This window comes from Perca fluviatilis, chromosome 7 (assembly GCF_010015445.1).
Source record: "Perca fluviatilis chromosome 7, GENO_Pfluv_1.0, whole genome shotgun sequence".
Lineage (NCBI taxonomy): Eukaryota > Metazoa > Chordata > Actinopteri > Perciformes > Percidae > Perca > Perca fluviatilis.
This window is the reverse complement of record NC_053118.1, coordinates 36,425,210-36,444,483: the sequence shown is the minus strand read 5'-3', so window position 1 is coordinate 36,444,483 and position 19,274 is coordinate 36,425,210. Positions and strand designations below refer to the sequence as shown.

The following is a 19,274-nucleotide window of genomic DNA, read 5'->3' as shown; positions in this document are numbered from 1 at the left end:
GCAAGTGACCATGGTATAATCGGGTTAATGCCCTTGAGGTGTCCATTACTATTATATATATATATATATATATATATATATATATAAAAATATATATATATATATATATATTAAAAAAAAAAAAATATATATATATATATATATATGTAATATATATATATATATATATATATATATATATATATATATATAAAAAAAATATATATATATATATATATATTACATATATATATATATATATATATAAATAAAAATGTGTGCGCTCAGCGTTTTTAGACAGACTTACTTGATGCCCGGGACTTCACAGGACTTGGGTCGGGACGACAACAGAGGCAACTGCAGGGATACAAGTAAAAATAATATAATAAAGTAACAAAATTACTTCTGCTTCAATTTCTTCAAATACATCATCCGTGGGAACAGGGATAGGCTGCTGGAGTAAGGAAATAAATCACAATCAGGATTGTTTGTTTTTTTTGCGTTTTTAAACAACCCAAACTAGGGGAAAAAGCAACATTTGTATTGCCTACATTGCTTACAATATCATCTCTCAAAAAACTAAACATTAAGTGCATTTAAGTGCCATATCACATTGTTTTTAAAGAATTTTTTTTCAAATGATATCAACCTCAAACTAAGGCATACATTAAACATACATTAAACATGACATTAAGTTGTGCAACTTAACTTTCAGAACTACAAGTTTCAACCTGAGACTGATCTGTATATACAGTAGGCCTATATGTAAATATTAGTTATACTCAACCTATTTTCATTTATATATTTGATTATAATGTCACACAGCTCTGTTACACTTATGCTATTAGATCGTTGATCAGCTGTTTCTCCAGAGAGAGAGAGAGAGAGAGAGAGAGAGAGAGAGAGAGAGAGAGAGAGAGAGAGAGAGATGCGCAACAATCAGCTGTTTTTCCGAAGGGATAGTCAATGCGTCAGCTCTTTAGATCAGATCGTGGTCACCACTACCTATTTTCTTGTCTTTGTTGTGTCTGGTGTAGTTTCATTCATTTTGTAATTTCTTTAAGAAGAAGAATGTGTGAAAATCCCCAAACTTTAAAATGTTTTTTTTTTTTTTTTTTAATTTGTGTCACTTTTTTCTGACTTTTCTGTCACTTTTCAACATTTGTGTCACTTTTTTTCTGACTTTTCTGTCACTTTTTAACATTTGTGTCACTTTTTTCTGACTTTTCTGTCACTTTTCAACATTTGAAAAGTGACACCATCCACGTTATTTTTTTTTGACAATTTGTTTGAAAGAAAACCCAAATTTCTGATACAGAAACTTTTTGAAAATGGGTCAAATTTGACCCGAGGCCAACAGGAGAGTTAAAAAGGTAGATGTAAGAAGAAGAATGTGTGAAAATGCCCTCAGACCTCAGAGGGATGCAAACCAAACCCCTGCTTTAGGCAGTCAATTTGCATGGAGGATTTTTTGTAATCGAGTTATTCGAGTTATTCGAGGAATCGTTTCAGCCCTAAAGTCCACAAAACCAAAAATCTCCACTTGGGGGTTTCTTATGAATGAAAAGGTCTGTGTTGTGGACAGAAAGTTGATTTTAGTCACAATTTCCTTAATTTCTTTGGGGGAAAATCTCTTTTATGTCTTTATGGCCCCTGAAATCAGATGTTTTCTTCTTTTACAACAACCCAACTTCCATCTAATTTCTTTAAGAAGAAGAATGTGTGAAAATGCCCAAACTTTAAAATGTTTTTTCTTTTTTTTTTTTATTTGTGTCACTTTTTTCTGACAGTTTTGTCACTTTTCAACATTTGTGTCACTTTTTAACATTTTTGTCACTTTTCAACATTTTTGTCACTTTTTCAGACATTTTTGTCACTTTTCAACATTTCTGTCACTTTTTTCTGATATTTTTGTCACTTTTTAACATTTTTGTCACTTTTTTCTGACATTTTTGTCACTTTAACATTTGTGTCACTTTCTTCTGACATTTTTGTCACTTTAACATTTGTGTCACTTTTTTCTGACATTTTTGTCACTTTTCAACATTTGTCACTTTTTTCTGACATTTTTGTCACTTTCTTCTGACATTTTTGTCACTTTTCAACATTTCTGTCACTTTTTTCTGATATTTTTGTCACTTTTCAACATTTCTGGCACTTTTTCTGATATTTTTGTCACTTTTAAACATTTTTGTCACTTTTTTCTGACATTTTTGTCACTTTCTTCTGACATTTTTGTCACTTTTCGACATTTGTGTCACTTTTTTCTGACATTTTTGTCACTTTTCAACATTTCTGGCACTTTTTCTGATATTTTTGTCACTTTTAAACATTTTTGTCACTTTTTTCTGACATTTTTGTCACTTTCTTCTGACATTTTTGTCACTTTTCAACATTTGTGTCACTTTTTTCTGACATTTTTGTCACTTTTCAACATTTCTGTCACTTTTTTCTGACATTTTTGTCACTTTTCAACATTGTGACAGAAACTTTTTGAAAATGGGTCAAATTTGATCCGAGGCCAACAGGAGAGTTAAATAGGTAGATGTAAGAAGAAGAATGTGTGAAAATGCCCTCAGACCTCAGAGGGATGCAAACCAAACCCCTGCTTTACCTTCTTGGTGTCCCAGGGTTTGAGCAGCTTCCCCTCGTCCAGCACGTTCTCTTCGATGGGGGGAACAGGGTACGGAAACACTGACGGGACAAAAACATGTCGTAAAGTGTGGAAGTGAATTATCAGTTCAAATCACTTTCATCAGCGTCTTTTGTTGCTTTAACAACAGCTACTGCTACACTGCCCTGCAAAGGCAAAACGCTGTAACATCATGTTTGGGCAAAAATGAGTTAATATCAGTTTTGGGGTATTTGAGACCTCCTTTATCATGTGAATGAATATCGTGAGTCAATTTGATTGTTTTAACGAGAAAATAAAGGGCTATGGCAACCGTAACATCCAAAACCATACGAGAAACCACAGCAGAACGCCCTAACAGCTGTTAGGGCTCTTTGCCTTTGCTCCGGGCACGCTGAAGTTGAGTTCAGGTGTTAAAACAACTAGTTGTCAAATTTTGGGAGTTCTACCTATAATACTTTTGTCTGGACAAAACAAAAACTTCAAAGTAATTTTTCTCAGTTTCACACTCTAGCGAGTTAAGGTCTTTTGCCTTTGCAGGGCAGTACAGCATCCTAGAGCGCTATGTGGAGCGGTGCTAACGTTAGATAAAACAAAGTGGTGGAGCAAGCTAGAGAAAGAACAGAGAGAGAGAGAGAGAGAGAGAGAGAGAGAGAGAGAGAGGTGCTAACACATGCACAGCGAATACGGTGGCAGTGTCACTTTCATTCTGGAAAAAATGATGAGTCCTCACAAGGCTTATGCACAAGTTACAAATGACTAAGACAGGAAATGACCTCATGTTCAAAATCAAAAGGTTTGGTGAGACACGATCCAGTGTGTGTGTGTGTGTGTGAGAGAGTGTGAGAGAGAGAGAGAGAGAGAGAGAGAGAGAGTGAGTGAGTGAGAGTGTGAGTGTGTGAGAGAGAGAGACAGAAAGAGAGTGTGAGAGTGTGAGTGAATGTGTGTGAGAGAGAAAGAGAGAGAGAGAGAGAGAGAGAGAGAGAGAGAGAGAGAGAGAGAGAGAGGTGTGTGTGTGAATAACTCACTTCTTCTGCCCTCTCCATCACTCTGACCTGCAGAGACAGACAGACAGACAGACAGACAGACAGACAGGAAATATCAGCTTCAGCTTCTATGTTTAGCAACACATACAGAAATCACCACCACATCACCTCTAGGGCTGCAACCAACTATTCCTTTTTATTATCGATTAATATGTGGATTATTTTCTGGATTAATAGATCAGTTGTTTTGGTCTCTAAAATGTCCGAAAATGGTGAAAAATGTGGATCAGCGTTTCCCAAAAAAAAGCCCAAGAAGACGTCCTCAACTGTCTCGTTTTGTCCCCAACTCAAAGATATTGATTTTCCTGTCCCAGAGGAGAGAAGACAATAGAACAATATTCACATTTAACAAAGCTGACAGCAGAGAAGTTCTTACTTTTTTTATCATAAAAAATGACTCAAACGGATTAATCGATTATCTAAATAGTTGCCAACTTATCCCATTGATCTTTGCAGCTCTAATAAGATCCAAAGTATGGAAGAAAAACCAGCACCCTGAGCTGCCCGAGTGCCCTGGTCTGACTGAGACATCACACTGTTTCCACTTCTGTCGCCGTGGTTTCCAGCGGCTACAACATGAATCAGATGATCGCCTCTGCACCAGCTGGGCTCCTATTGGTCGGATTTCTTAGAAAGATGTGGTGGCTGTTAAGGAAACGCTGTGAAAACTTCTCAGAAACTAGCCACAAAAAATCTAAGTTTCTACATACAATCTGAGGTTTCTTTTTCAACCCTCGTGTTGTCTTTCCGTCAACAGAGCAACTTTTGGATTTTCTAGGTCAAAATTTTAACTTTTAAGACTTTTATCCAAGTTTTCTTGTCACTTTCACCGATTTGTTTTCAGCGCCTATTGATGTTTTTTCCACATTTTTGAAGGTTTTTCGGAATTTTTTTCTATTTTTTGCCCCCGATGCCATTTAACCCTCGTGATGTCTTTCCGTCAACAGAGCAACTTTTGGATTTTCTAGGTCAAAATTTTAACTTTTAACACTTTTATCCAAGTTTTTATTGTCACTCTTTCCGATGTTTTTGTCGATTTCTTTTCTGCACCTTTGGACATTTTTGTGGAGATTTTTCTCTCCACGTTTTTTTAGGCTTTTTCCGAAATAGTTTTTGCCCCCCAATGCCATTTAACCATCGTGATGTCTTCCCCTTGGCCGAGCAACTTTTTGATTTTCTAGGTCAAAATTTGGACACTTTTTACACTATTATCCAAGTTTTCTTGTCACTTTCTCCGATGTTTTTTCCGATTAGTTTTCAGCGCCTATTGATGTTTTTTCCACATTTTTGAAGCTTTTTCCGAAAAGAATGTTTGCCCCCCCATGCCATTTAACCATCGTGATGTCTCCCCGTTGATCGTGCAATTTTTGGATTTTCTGGGTCACAATGTTATTTTTTTGGGACACTTTTGACACTTTTATCCAAGTTTTTATTGTCAATTCTTCCGATGTTTTTGTCGATTTCTTTTCTGCGCCTTTTGACGTTTTGTGGAGGTTTTTTTCCACGTTTTTGAGGCTTTTTTCAAAAAAAATTGTTTGCTCCCGATGCCATTTAACCATCGTGATGTCTTCAAGTTGACCGTGCAACTGTTGGATTTTCTATGTCAAAATTTAAACTTTTTTTGGGACACTTTTATCCAAGTTTTTATTGTCACTTTTTCAGATTTTTTTAAAATGTTTTTTTCCACATTTTTGAAACTTTATCCGACATTTTTTTTTGCTCCCGATGCCATTTAACCATCGTGATGTCTCCCCGTTGATCGTGTAACTTTTGGATTTTCTGGGTCAAAATGTAATTTTTTTGGGACACTTTTGACACTTTTATCCAAGTTTTTATTGTCACTTGTTCCGATGTTTTTGTCGGTTCTTTTTCTGCGCATTTTGACATTTTTGCGGAGATAAAAATGTCGAAAAAAACTTAAAAAACGTGGAGAAAAAACTCCACGTTTAAGCTTTTTTCGACATTTTTTTCTCTTCCCGATGCCATTTAACCAACGTGATGTCTTCCTGTCAACCGAGCAACTTTTGGATTTTCTAAGTCCAAATTTTAACTTTTAACACTTTTATCCAAGTTTTTATTGTCACTTTTTCCGATTTGTATTCAGCGCCTTTTGATTTTTCCGACTTTTTTTTTTTTTTCCCCCGATGCCATTTAACCATCGTGCTGTCTCCCCGTTGATCGTGTAACTTTTGGATTTTCTGGGTCAAAATGTTATTTTTTTGGGACACTTTTGAAACTTTTATCCAAGTTTTTATTGTCACTTTTTCCGATGTTTTTGTCGGTTCTTTTTCTGCGCCTTTTGACGTTTTTGTGGAGTTTCTTTTCACGTTTTGAAGCTTTTTCCGAAATTTCTTTTTTGCTCCCGATGCCATTTAATCATCGTGAGGTCTTCAAGTCGACCGAGCAACTTCACCTTGTTTTTCATGGTCAAAATTTGGGCGTCTTCTTCAGACATTTTTGTCACTTTTTTCAACTTTTTATTTTTATTATTTTAAATGCTATAAAATGAAATTAAACACCCAAATTCAAAGAAAGAAGAGAACTGATAATTTTTGTTACTTGTGAAGAGTAATAGGAACCATCAATGTTATTTATTTATTTTAAATTTGGTTGAAAGAAACCCAAATTTCTGATACAGAAACTTTTTGAAAATGGTCACGAGGGTTAAAGATATAATTTGTTCTTTTAAAAGTTAAATATCTAAGTTTTTGAGTTTGGAGGAACATGTGTTCAGATTTGAACAATATGTAACATTATTCCAGCATTTATCTTATCTATAATAAATATAATAGATAGATATAATATATCTATATATAATATATAGTAGATCTATAATAGATCAGCACATATGATGATAAAAAGAGGGATGACTCATGTAAATCACTATTTATCTTATAATATATCAGCACATATGATAAAAAGAGGGATGACTCATGTAAATCACTATTTATCTTATAATATATCAGCACATATGATGATAAAAAGAGGGATGACTAATGTAAATCACTATTTATCTTATAATATATCAGCACATATGATGATAAAAGAGGGATGACTCATGTAAATCACTATTTATCTTATAATATATCAGCACATATGATGATAAAAAGAGGGATGACTAATGTAAATCACTATTTATCTTATAATAGATCAGCACATATGATGATAAAAAGAGGGATGACTCATGTAAATCACTATTTGGATGTAAAAAGGATTAACCGTTCAGCCCAACTCTCTGGCTATTCACATACACACTACACAGGCTGGATCCTCTGGACGGGTAAATGTGAGCAACATGTAGATTGTGTTGCTGACTGTGTTGCTGATTGTGTTGCTGACTGTGTTGCTGATTGTGTTGCTGACTGTGTTGTAGATTGTGTTGTTGACTGTGTTGCTGACTGTGTTGTAGATTGTATTGCTGACTGTGTTGTAGATTGTATTGCTGACTGTGTTGTAGATTGTGTTGTAGATTGTGTTGCTGACTGTGTTGTAGATTGTGTTGTAGATTGTGTTGCTGACTGTGTTGCTGACTGTGTTGTAGATTGTGTTGTAGATTGTATTGTTGACTGTGTTGTAGATTGTATTGCTGACTGTGTTGTAGATTGTGTTGCTGACTGTGTTGCTGACTGTGTTGCTGACTGTGTTGTAGATTGTGTTGCTGTTTGTGTTGCTGACTGTGTTGTAGATTGTGTTGCTGACTGTGTTGTAGATTGTGTTGCTGACTGTGTTGCTGACTGTGTTGTAGATTGTGTTGCTGTTTGTGTTGCTGACTGTGTTGTAGATTGTGTTGCTGACTGTGTTGCTGACTGTGTTGTAGATTGTGTTGCTGACTGTATTGCTGACTGTGTTGTAGATTGTATTGTTGACTGTGTTGCTGACTGTTGTAGATTGTGTTGCTGATTGTGTTGCTGACTGTGTTGTAGATTGTATTGCTGACTGTGTTGTAGATTGTATTGCTGACTGTGTTGTAGATTGTGTTGCTGACTGTGTTGCTGACTGTGTTGTAGATTGTGTTGCTGTTTGTGTTGCTGACTGTGTTGTAGATTGTGTTGCTGACTGTGTTGCTGACTGTGTTGCTGACTGTGTTGCTGATTGTGTTGCTGACTGTGTTGCCGACTGTGTTGCTGCAGTCTCACCGCTGCGTCTGTTGCTCTGGGGGGTGAGGGTGGGTCCTCCCGTGGTGAAGGGGTCTCCCGTGGGAGGGTTCATCACGCTGGTGTGGAGGGCCGAGTCTGAGTTCGTCCTGAGGGGCGAGAGACACTCAGTGTTCAGGGAGATAAGGAAAGAGAGAGAGAGAAAGTGAGAAAACTAAAGAGCTTCTGAAGAAGTTAAAGGTCAGGTGAGTCTTTATTCTCAAACACGTTGTGCATCAAAAGCCTCTTTCTGACCGGAGGGATTTCTGCAGTTCCTAGAACATAAGGTACCTAGAACATAAGGTACCTAGAACATAAGGTTCCTAGAACATAAGGTTCCTAGAACATAAGGTACCTAGAACATAAGGTACCTAGAAAATAAGGTTCCTAGAACATAAGGTTCTAAAACATGTACCTAAAACATAAGGTACCTAGAACATAAGGTACCTAGAAAATAAGGTACCTAGAACATAAGGTACCTAGAACATAAGGTACCTAGAACATAAGGTACCTAGAACATAAGGTTCCTAGAACATAAGGTACCTAGAACATAAGGTTCCTAGAACATAAGGTACCTAGAAAATAAGGTTCCTAGAACATAAGGTTCCTAGTAGGGCTGGGCGATATAGAGAATTAGATATGGAGATATTCTTGTCCTAATACCTCGATGTCGATATTGTAGCGATATTACAGGGTTGACAATTGGTGCTTTAACAAAATATCTTCACAATGACATTTAAGATATGTAATCATCAGTAATGTGGATATAATGACTAAGCTAGAACAGTCTGGTTACACAGAAAATGACATCAATTAACTGTAATGCAGCCTTTAAAACCAGGAAAAGACACCACTTATGTCCTATCACGATATTACGATTTCCATAATCTAAGACGATACCAAGTCTCATATCACGATATCGATATAATATATCGATATATTGCCCAGCCCTAGTTCCTAGAACCCTTTTTGTTCAGACCGGACCAATTTGGGGATTATTACTTCAGGCCAGGGTCTTTTCCCTTTTCTCACACACACACACACACACACACACACACACACACACACACACACACACACACACACACACACACACACACACACACACACAGACAGACAGACACACACACACACACACACACAGACACACACAGACACACACACACACCAGTGGCATTTCAGATTTCTTCAGAAAGACAGAAGGGATTGCTGAGTTTTTCAACACCGTTTAAAAGGCCTACAAGCAGCCCACTATGTATATACTGTATGTATATACTATGTGTATGTGTGTATGTGTATATATATATATATGTCCGCTACTGAGCCGAATGAATGCAACTAAAATACATTCCTCAGATCTAAAAGGTTGCAGTCGGCTCCGACTCCCTTTGAGTGTTAATGATATCTATTTCCATTGTCCGGGTTCCAGCCCAACCCACACTTAGACACACACACACATACATACACACACACATCAACACATACATACATATATACATACACATACACACACACACACACACACACACACACACATACACATACATATACACACACATACACACATACACACATACACATCCCACATACACATACACACACACATACATACACATACACATACACATACACACATACACATACACACATATACACACACATATACACACACATACACACACATATACACACACATACACACACACACACATATACATATATACACACACACACACATACATACACAGACAGCAGCAGGCAGCACGCACATACACAGCAGCAGAGAGAGAGAGAGAGAGAGAGAGAGACAGAGAGAGAGGAGAGGAAACGTGGAGCTTAAGCATACTCATATCCCTTGGCCTACCCCATGTCCTCGCACAGGGTGTAGAAACAAGCCACACACGCATACATGGGCAGTCATAATATGCATGCGTATACACACACACACACGCACACCCCTGAACCACAAACAAAAACAAAAATATAAACATAGCCACTCACTCCCACACACACACTCAAACACGTACACACACAATCTCCTAACTATCCACAAACATACCTAACACATAAAAAGACTAGAGAATAAAATGAAATGTGAGGAAGTGCGAACTTAGTAATCCGGACGAACGAAGGGCCACTCAAATAAAAGGTGAAGGGGTAAAAAGGAAATAGGAGAGGAAGGATAAAGAACAGACAGTGAACAGCCAACTTACATGGATGCGGAAAAGAAAGGAGTGAAGGGACATGCCCTATACTTTGATATAAATATAGACACATGGACCAATCACAAACTGCACAAAGAAGCCGACCCTCCCTGACCAGCCAGCCCAACGGAGCAGTGGACCTGATGGAAACCACCCCAGCAGGAAAAGAGAGGAGGAAGGAGGAGAAGAAGAAGAAGAGGAGGATTTAGGGAGGAGACCACCTGTTGGAGGCAGTGTCAGGGAGATGAAATAACTGGAATGGATCCCTGGGAAGCTTCCGGACCAATTCCTTTCGGGTGGATCGGAAGACAAGAACGTGTGTTATTTTTTTTCCTCCACTGAAAGCAAAAGGGCATAATGGAAAAGAGGGGGGGCAAGCGTGATGAGAAAAGATGGAGGTAGTGAAAGGAAAGGATAGGAGAGAAAGCGGAGGGGTTTAAGCAGGAATGACCGACTCGGAATAGACGTATCATGGATATAACTCAATATTTGGACAGATACCTGGGCTGGCTGGATGAGCATGGGATCACTGTCCGAGAAACACTGATTTCCAAAGTTCATCAATGTACAACGATATAGCGTGTTATTTATAGCGGTAGGTGTGGTGCACATCCGTCCTGGCGTTACGTGCCGTGCACGTTAAGCCGGTCGTAATGCACGCGTGAACAGCGTGTGCGTGTGCATGTATTCACAGACAGACAGATAGATACAGTGTGTGTGTGAGACAGTGTGTGTGTGCATAGCAAAAATGCAACAGTGCATGCTTGCGCTGTGTGGATACGGTGCGTGTGTGCAGTGTGTCTTCATGTACGTTTTGCATGTTCCTCGCAATACGCACGCCGCTGTCTGTGTCATACACACACAGCTGTCACAGCGCATGTGACACCGCACATGTGCATAGGTAGTGTATTGGCTGTAGCTGTGTGTGCGTGCATACGCATGTCATATATGCATGTGTGCATGTACATACATACATACGTATGCATGTATGCATAAATATAAGTGTGTGCCATAGCATGATACATATATGTGTGTATGTATGTATGTATGTATGTATGTATAGCATGTATGTACTCTCAAGCACAAACACACACACGCACTCTGCGACACACACGTCACACACACATTGTGCACACGCTCTAGCACACACACACACACACACACACACACACAAACACACACTCACCACTATCAACACACACACACACACACACACACACACACTACTCACCAACACACACACACACACACACACCACACACGAAAACACACACACCATTGCACACACTCCCCTCCAACACACACACACACACCACTCACTCACTCCTCCTCACACAAACACACCACCCCACACACCCACACGCTACCACACACACACTCACTCCTCCCCCCCATCACACCCCTCTCACCATCCCCACACACCCCCTCTACTCCCACACACACACCACACCACCACCACACCACCCAACACACCTCTCACTCACTCCCCCCCCCACCCACACACAACACAAACCACACACCTCACTCACTCACACAAACACACACAAAAACACATACAATAAATCACACAATGTCCACACACACACTCACACACTCCACTCACTCACTCAACACACACACACACACACACACACACACTCTCACTCAACACACACACACACACACACAAACACACTCTCACACATCACTCACTCAAGCACACACACACAACACAACACCTCTCACACACTCACTCACTCAACACACACACACACAACACACACACACCTCACACACTCACATCAATCTCAACACACACACACACAACACACACACACACTCACACACTCACTCTACTCACTACACACACACACACACACACACAGCCTACACTACTCCCACACACACACACACACACACACACACTACCACCCCAACACACACACACACACACCACCACACAACACCACACACCCCCCACCCTACACACCCCCACCCCTAGCACACACACACACACACACACACACCTCTCACTCACCCACACACAAAATATACACAAACACTCCAACTATTACACACACACACACACAATACAAATCACCATCATAAAAAAAATAACACACACACACCTCACACACTCCACTCACCAACACACACACCACACACACACACACACACACCCACCACCACACACACACACACTATCACTCACCCCACCCCACACCCCCACCCCTCACCTCATCCACACACACCACCCACCACACACCACCCCTCACACCCCCCACACCACACCCCATCCTCCACCACACCCCACCACCACACTCACACACTCACTACACAAGCACACCACACACACACACACACCACACACACACACCCACCACCACCACACACACACACACACCACACACACCCTCACCACACACACACACACACACACACACCCACTACACCCCCCCCAAACCATTCACACTTCACTCACACCCACCCCCCCACACCACCCACCCCACACCACACACCCCCCTCACTAACACACCCATCACACACACAACACCACCTCACACACACACACACACACACACACACAGTCTCACATCACCGCACCACCTCAAGCACACACACACACACACACCACCACCCACCACCACACACACCACAACACACACACACACACACACTCACACACACACACACACACACACACACACACACACACACACACTCTCACTCACCAACACACAACACACCACACACCCACTCACCTCACCACACACACACACACACACCCCCACACCACCACACACACACACACACACACACACACACCACCCCACACCCACTCACCCACACACACACACACACACACACACACTCACTCAAGCACACACACACACACACAAGCACACACACACTCTCACTCACTCAAGCACACACACACACAAGCACACACACACTCACTCACCAGCACACACACACACACAAGCACACACACCTCACACCCACTTAGCACACACACACACACACACACACACAAACACACTCTCACACACTCACTCACTCAAGCACACACACACACACACACAAACACACTCACACTCACTCAAGCACACACACACACACACACACACACACACACACCCAACACACACCCACACACACACAGCACACTACACACTCACCACCACACACACACCAAAAACACTCACACTCTCACATCACTCAACACACACACACACACACACACACACACACACACACACCAACACCACACACCCCCACCGCAACAAACGTTTAGCGCATAGACGCGACGACGGAAACACGTAACACGTGCTAAGCACACACGACGCATACAGTACACACATCGAATAACGGACACAAAAGATTGTGATTTCATAGTGCTACGAGGAATGTAAACACACTGTACAGTACAGCACTGTTTCTGTGAAAGGGAACGGCTGTTGTTGGGTTAACAAGAGGACGGAATAACTCCAGACTCGTCAGTCACGTTTCGCTGGCCTGAGAACAGAAGAAGGGCCCAGACACACCGCATCCTGCCGAGCAGCAGTTACACTTTCGTTTTGACCAAAAACATCCACCGGTTACCAGAATCTCTGTTGAATAAACACAGACTCGGCTTCTGTTCAGCCTCTACGAACCAGAACCAGAGCGTGACGAATGACAAGTGGACAACAGGGGCGGCTCCACCCAGAAGACTCCATGTTTAGGAGGACTCCGATTGGTGTTTTGGCGATGTGACGATAGCGGAGTGAACAGCCGCTACTTGTCGGATTTTTAGGCAAACAGCTGGAGGATATTCAGCATAACACAAACACAGCGTAGTGTTTGTGTTATGCTGTCTGATGTGACTCAGCAATAATGTAAACACTAGTTTTCAGAGGAGAAAATCTGTGGAATCTAGCAGACAGTTTTTCTGCCTGGGGAGGAGAAGTGTTCACATTCTCAGTTTGATTTAAAAAAAGAATTTAAATGGAGGATTATACAGTCACTGGTCAGGACGCACACACACACACACACACACACACACACACACACACACACACACACACACACACACACACACACACACACACACACACACACACACCTCCCGCAAACACACACACTCCCGCAAACACAACAACCCCCACAAACACACACACTCATGCACACACACACACTCATGCACACACACTCATACACACACACACACACACACTCCCGCAAACACACACACTCATGCACACACACACTCCCGCAAACACACACACTCATGCACAACACACGTGCACGCAAGCACACACTCAAATGCACAAGTGCACACACGCAAACACACACATGTTCACGCACACACACACACACACCTGCGCACGCACACACACATCTGCACACATGCGAACACACATGTTCACACACACACGCACACAAGCACACACGCACAAACACACACGCAAGCACACACACACACTCCCGCAAACACACACACACTCATGCACAACACATGTGCATGCAAGCACACACGCAAATGCACAAGTGCACACACGCAAACACACACATGTTCACGCACACACACACACACGCCGCGCACGCAGCAACACATATCTGCACACACATTAACACACATCTACACACGCGCACACACACACACACAAAAGCAAACACACAGAAACACACACGCATTAGCACAACAACACCGCACGCAAAGCACACGACGTACAAACGCGCAGTAACACACACACTCATGTACACTCATGTAGTCAAGCACACGCACGCACATGCACAAGTGCACACACACAAACACACGTTCACGCACGCGAACACACATGTTCACACACGCACGCGCAAACACACACACACACATGCACACAAACACACACACACGCACAAGTGCACACACGCAAACACACACACGCATCACGTACACACACCCACACACCTGCGCACGCACACATGCGAACACACATGTTCACACATGCACGCACACACGCAAGCACACACACACACACACACACACACACACACACACACACACACACACACACACACACACACACACACACACACACATACACACACACACACACACACATTATCAACTAAACTCAACCACACATGCCCCAGTGGAAGTGAGAGTCCAGCATCTTTATTAATGCTTCTATTTAATTGAATAAAATATTCAGATGTCGTCCTATACCCATCTGGTCCAAAACTAAACGTTCCTAGAATTTAGCAACCGTTATCCATTTTAAAGTCTGTTCCAAACAATGCCAGGTTCTTGATCTTGTGCAGTTCGCTTGAGATCAAACTGTCCACGATTCTAGGCGTTAAAATTCAGTTCTTAGTGTACGCTTTGACAACTGTCTTTTGCACCTGTGATGCCCCCTAGGTGCCCTTGGAGGGTGGTGCAATGTCCCCGGGGTACGGAATTTGAGGCGTTCTAGGGTACTCCTCGTGGAGGACTGCAGGGGGTAATGGTCCCCCCTAGGGGGTACCTGTGGAGGACTGCAGGGGGTACGTGGTCCCCTTAGGGGTACTGTGGAGGACTGCAGGGGGTACGTGGTCCCCCTAGGGGTACTGTGGAGGACTGCAGGGCACGTGGTCCCCCTAGGGGTACTGTGGAGGACTGCAGGGGTGTGTCCCCTAGGGGTACTTGGAGGCTGCAGGGGACGTGTCCCCCTAGGGGTACCTCGTGAGGACTGCAGGGGGTATGTGTGTCCCCTAGGGGTACTGTGGAGGACTGCAGGGGGAATGTGGCCCTCCGAGGGTACTGTGGAGGACTGCAGGGACGTGTCGCCCTAGGGGTACTGTGGAGGACTGCAGGGGGCATGCTCCCTAGGGGTACTGTGGAGGACTGCAGGGGTACGTGTCGCCCCTAGGGGTACTGTGGAGGACTGCAGGGGGTACGTGTCGCCCTAGGGGTACTGTGGAGGACTGCAGGGGGTACGTGTCCCCCTAGGGGTACTGTGGAGGACTGCAGGGGGTACGTGTCCCCCTAGGGGTACTGTGGAGGACTGCAGGGGGTACGTGTCCCCTAGGGGTACTGTGGAGGACTGCAGGGGGTACGTGTCCCCCTAGGGGTACTCTGGAGGACTGCAGGGGGTACGTGTCCCCTAGGGGTACTCTGGAGGACTGCAGGGGGTACGTGTCGCCCTAGGGGTACTGTGGAGGACTGCAGGGGGTACGTGTCGCCCTAGGGGTACTGTGGAGGACTGCAGGGGGTACGTGTCCCCCTAGGGGTACTGTGGAGGACTGCAGGGGGTACGTGTCCCCCTAGGGGTACTGTGGAGGACTACAGGGGGTACGTGTCCCCCTAGGGGTACTCTGGGGGACTACAGAGGCTGGAGTTACTTCTGCTGGCTTTTTTTTCTCCAAGTTTGTCGCTTTTTTAAAAGTTTTTGTCTCTGTTTTTGAAGTCTGTCACCCTTTTTTTGAAGGTTTTGTCGTTTTTTTTTTACCTATTCTTGCCTTCCTTCCTGACTTTGTCTTACTGTCATTTTTTTCTTCTTAAGTTTTTGTGTCTTTTTTTCAAACTTTTTGTCAGTTTTTGGAAGTTTTTGTCACTTTTGTTGCCCTAGTGTTGCCTTCCTTCCTTTCTTCTGTTTTTTTTTCAATGTTTTTATTACTATTTTGAAGTTTGTGTCCCTTTTTTCAAAGTTTTTATTACTATTGTCGACCTATTCTAGCCTTTCTTCCTGACTTTGTTCTACTGTCATTTTTTTTCTTCTTAAGTTTTTGTCTCTTTTTTCAAACTTTTTGTCAGTTTTGGGAATTTTTTTGTCACTCTTGTCGCTCTAGTGTTGCCTTCCTTCCTTCTTTCTACCGTCTTTGTCCAAGTTCTAGTCTCCTTTTTCTCATCATCATCTAAATGTTTTCCAGCTCCAAGGCTGTTTAGTAAATCTATCGCTGACATCGCTGTCTTCTTCCTCTTTATAGAGACTTTATTAGGGGGTACATGGCTTAAAAACACTGTTCATAGGGGGAACATTACTGAAAAATAAGCTTGAGAACCAGTGGTCTAGAGTGTCCTTGTTTTCTGGTCCATCCCATGCCGCTGCAACACTGTGAATGTCCCCCGCTGCAGGATGAATAAAGGATTTAGAATTTAAAGTTAAGGTGAGAAGACGAGTGGACCTTCTGGGACTGGGACTGGGACTGGGGACTGGGGACTGGGGACTAGGACTGGGGACTAGGACTGGGGACTAGGACTGGGGACTGGGGACTAGGACTGGGGACTAGGACTGGGGACTGTGGGCGGAGGCCAGTCTCGCTCTGAAGAATAGTTGTTGTCGTGTTCGAAGAGAAACCAGAAAAAGAAATAAATAAAGCACGCAGGTAGGCAGGCAGGCAGCTAGGCAAGCGGAAATTAAATGACTGCAGAAAAAAGGAGACAGATTCCCAGAAAAAAAAAAAGAAAGAAAGAGAGAAAGAACGAAAGAAAGAAAGAAAGAGAGAAAGAACTGAGAGCTCTTCAAAACCAACTGAGGTTCGGAGAGCGGCCGGCTAAAGTCACCGTCCTGTTAGTTGTCTAGAGGGTTAGTGCTGCCTCAGCGGGATCCATGAAAACCTTTGTGAAGCCTCGGTGGCCCCTCGTGGGAGTCAGACCGGGGTGGGAGGGTGCAACGCCTTGCTCAAGGACCCTGGGGAAGGGGTGGGGGGGGGGGGGAGTATTTCCAGTAACTGCACATCACTGAGTCCTCATTGTGGTTTTCTCTGCAGCTTTCTGACACACATAAGATCTTTAAAACATGATATATGAAGATGTAAATAGTAGCTTTAAAAAGGAATGTGCGTCAAGGCTTCAGGCCGCCCTACATGTTATTGTCGGCTCAGTTTATTACGCAACTCAATTTTATACAGTACATGTAGTAGAGGGTCCCTGGGGGGGGTGGGTGGGGGGGGGGGGTACTTATTTTCGTAACAAATCAAGTATCAAAAACTGAGGAGGATGACACTGTTGGATGCTGTCCCCTCCTCTCCTACTCTTTCTTCGATGCCTAACGAATCTCTCTCTTTCTCTCCCAGTGTGTCTTTCCGTGTGAGCAGCACTGGTTGAAGCCTGAAAATATTGTAAACGAATTAATAACCGAACTAATTCCACCTGTGGGACTGTTTTGAGCTCTGTTTCAGACTGATACCTCCGGTTCAGGCTGGTCCTCATCCTTTCTCAGTCGCGAAAAAATACTTTTCAATACTCATCTGGATTGAAGCAGCAAACATTCAGTGTAAGAGTAAAAAAAAAATAGTCCTTACCTAGGTACTGTCAGGACACGCCCTCATACTCTGCTTCTGACTGGCTAGTAGTCCTTACCTAGGTACCGTCAGGGCACGCCCTCATACTCTGCTTCTGACTGGCTAGTAGTCCTTACCTAGGTACTGTCAGGGCATGCCCTCATACTCTGCTTCTGACTGGCTAGTAGTCCTTACCTAGGTACCGTCAGGGGCACCCTCCTATACTCTGCTTCTGACTGGCTAGTAGTCCTTACCTAGGTACCGGCCAGGGCGCGCCCTCATACTCTGCTTCTGACTGGCTAGTAGTCCTTACCTAGGGTACTGTCAGGGCACGCGCCTCATACTCTGCTTCTGACTGGCTAGTAGTCCTTACCTAGGTACTGTCAGGGCACGCCCTCATACTCTGCTTCTGACTGGCTAGTAGTCCTTACCTAGGTACTGTCAGGGCACGTCCTCATACTCTGCTTCTGACTGGCTAGTAGTCCTTACCTAGGTACTGTCAGGGCACGTCCTCATACTCTGCTTCTGACTGGCTAGTAGTCCTTACCTAGGTACTGTCAGGGCACGTCCTCATACTCTGCTTCTGACTGGCTAGTAGTCCTTACCTAGGTACTGTCAGGACACGCCCTCATACTCTGCTTCTGACTGGCTAGTAGTCCTTACCTAGGTACTGTCAGGCACGGCCCTCATACTCTGCTTCTGACTGGCTAGTAGTCCTTACCTAGGTACTGCTGGGCAGCGCCCATACTCTGCTTCTGACTGGCTAGTAGTCCTTACCTAGGTACTGTCAGGGCACGCCCTCATACTCTGCTTCTGACTGGCTAGTAGTCCTTACCTAGGTACTGTCAGGGCACGCCCTCATACTCTGCTTCTGACTGGCTAGTAGTCCTTACCTAGGTACTGTCAGGACAGCCCTCATACTCTGCTTCTGACTGGCTAGTAGTCCTTACCTAGGTACTGTCAGGGCCCCCTCATACTCTGCTTCTGACTGGCTAGTAGTCCTTACCTAGGTACTGTCAGGGCACGCCCTCATACTCTGCTTCTGACTGGCTAGTAGTCCTTACCTAGGTACTGT

At 43.3% G+C, this 19,274-nt stretch overlaps 1 protein-coding gene across 1 annotated transcript in view; it reads right to left on the bottom strand.

The window, feature by feature from the left end:
• LOC120563181 (CREB-regulated transcription coactivator 2) overlaps positions 1 to 19,274 on the bottom strand; it is a 57,948-nt gene that overhangs the window by 5,721 nt on the left and 32,953 nt on the right. The window contains exons 5-8 of the mRNA XM_039807337.1: positions 7,794 to 7,900; positions 3,640 to 3,666; positions 2,594 to 2,673; positions 287 to 336 (exon numbers count right to left, since the gene is read on the bottom strand). Coding sequence (XP_039663271.1) covers positions 287 to 336; positions 2,594 to 2,673; positions 3,640 to 3,666; positions 7,794 to 7,900 — 264 coding nt within the window. The remainder of the gene's footprint in view (positions 1 to 286; positions 337 to 2,593; positions 2,674 to 3,639; positions 3,667 to 7,793; positions 7,901 to 19,274) is intronic.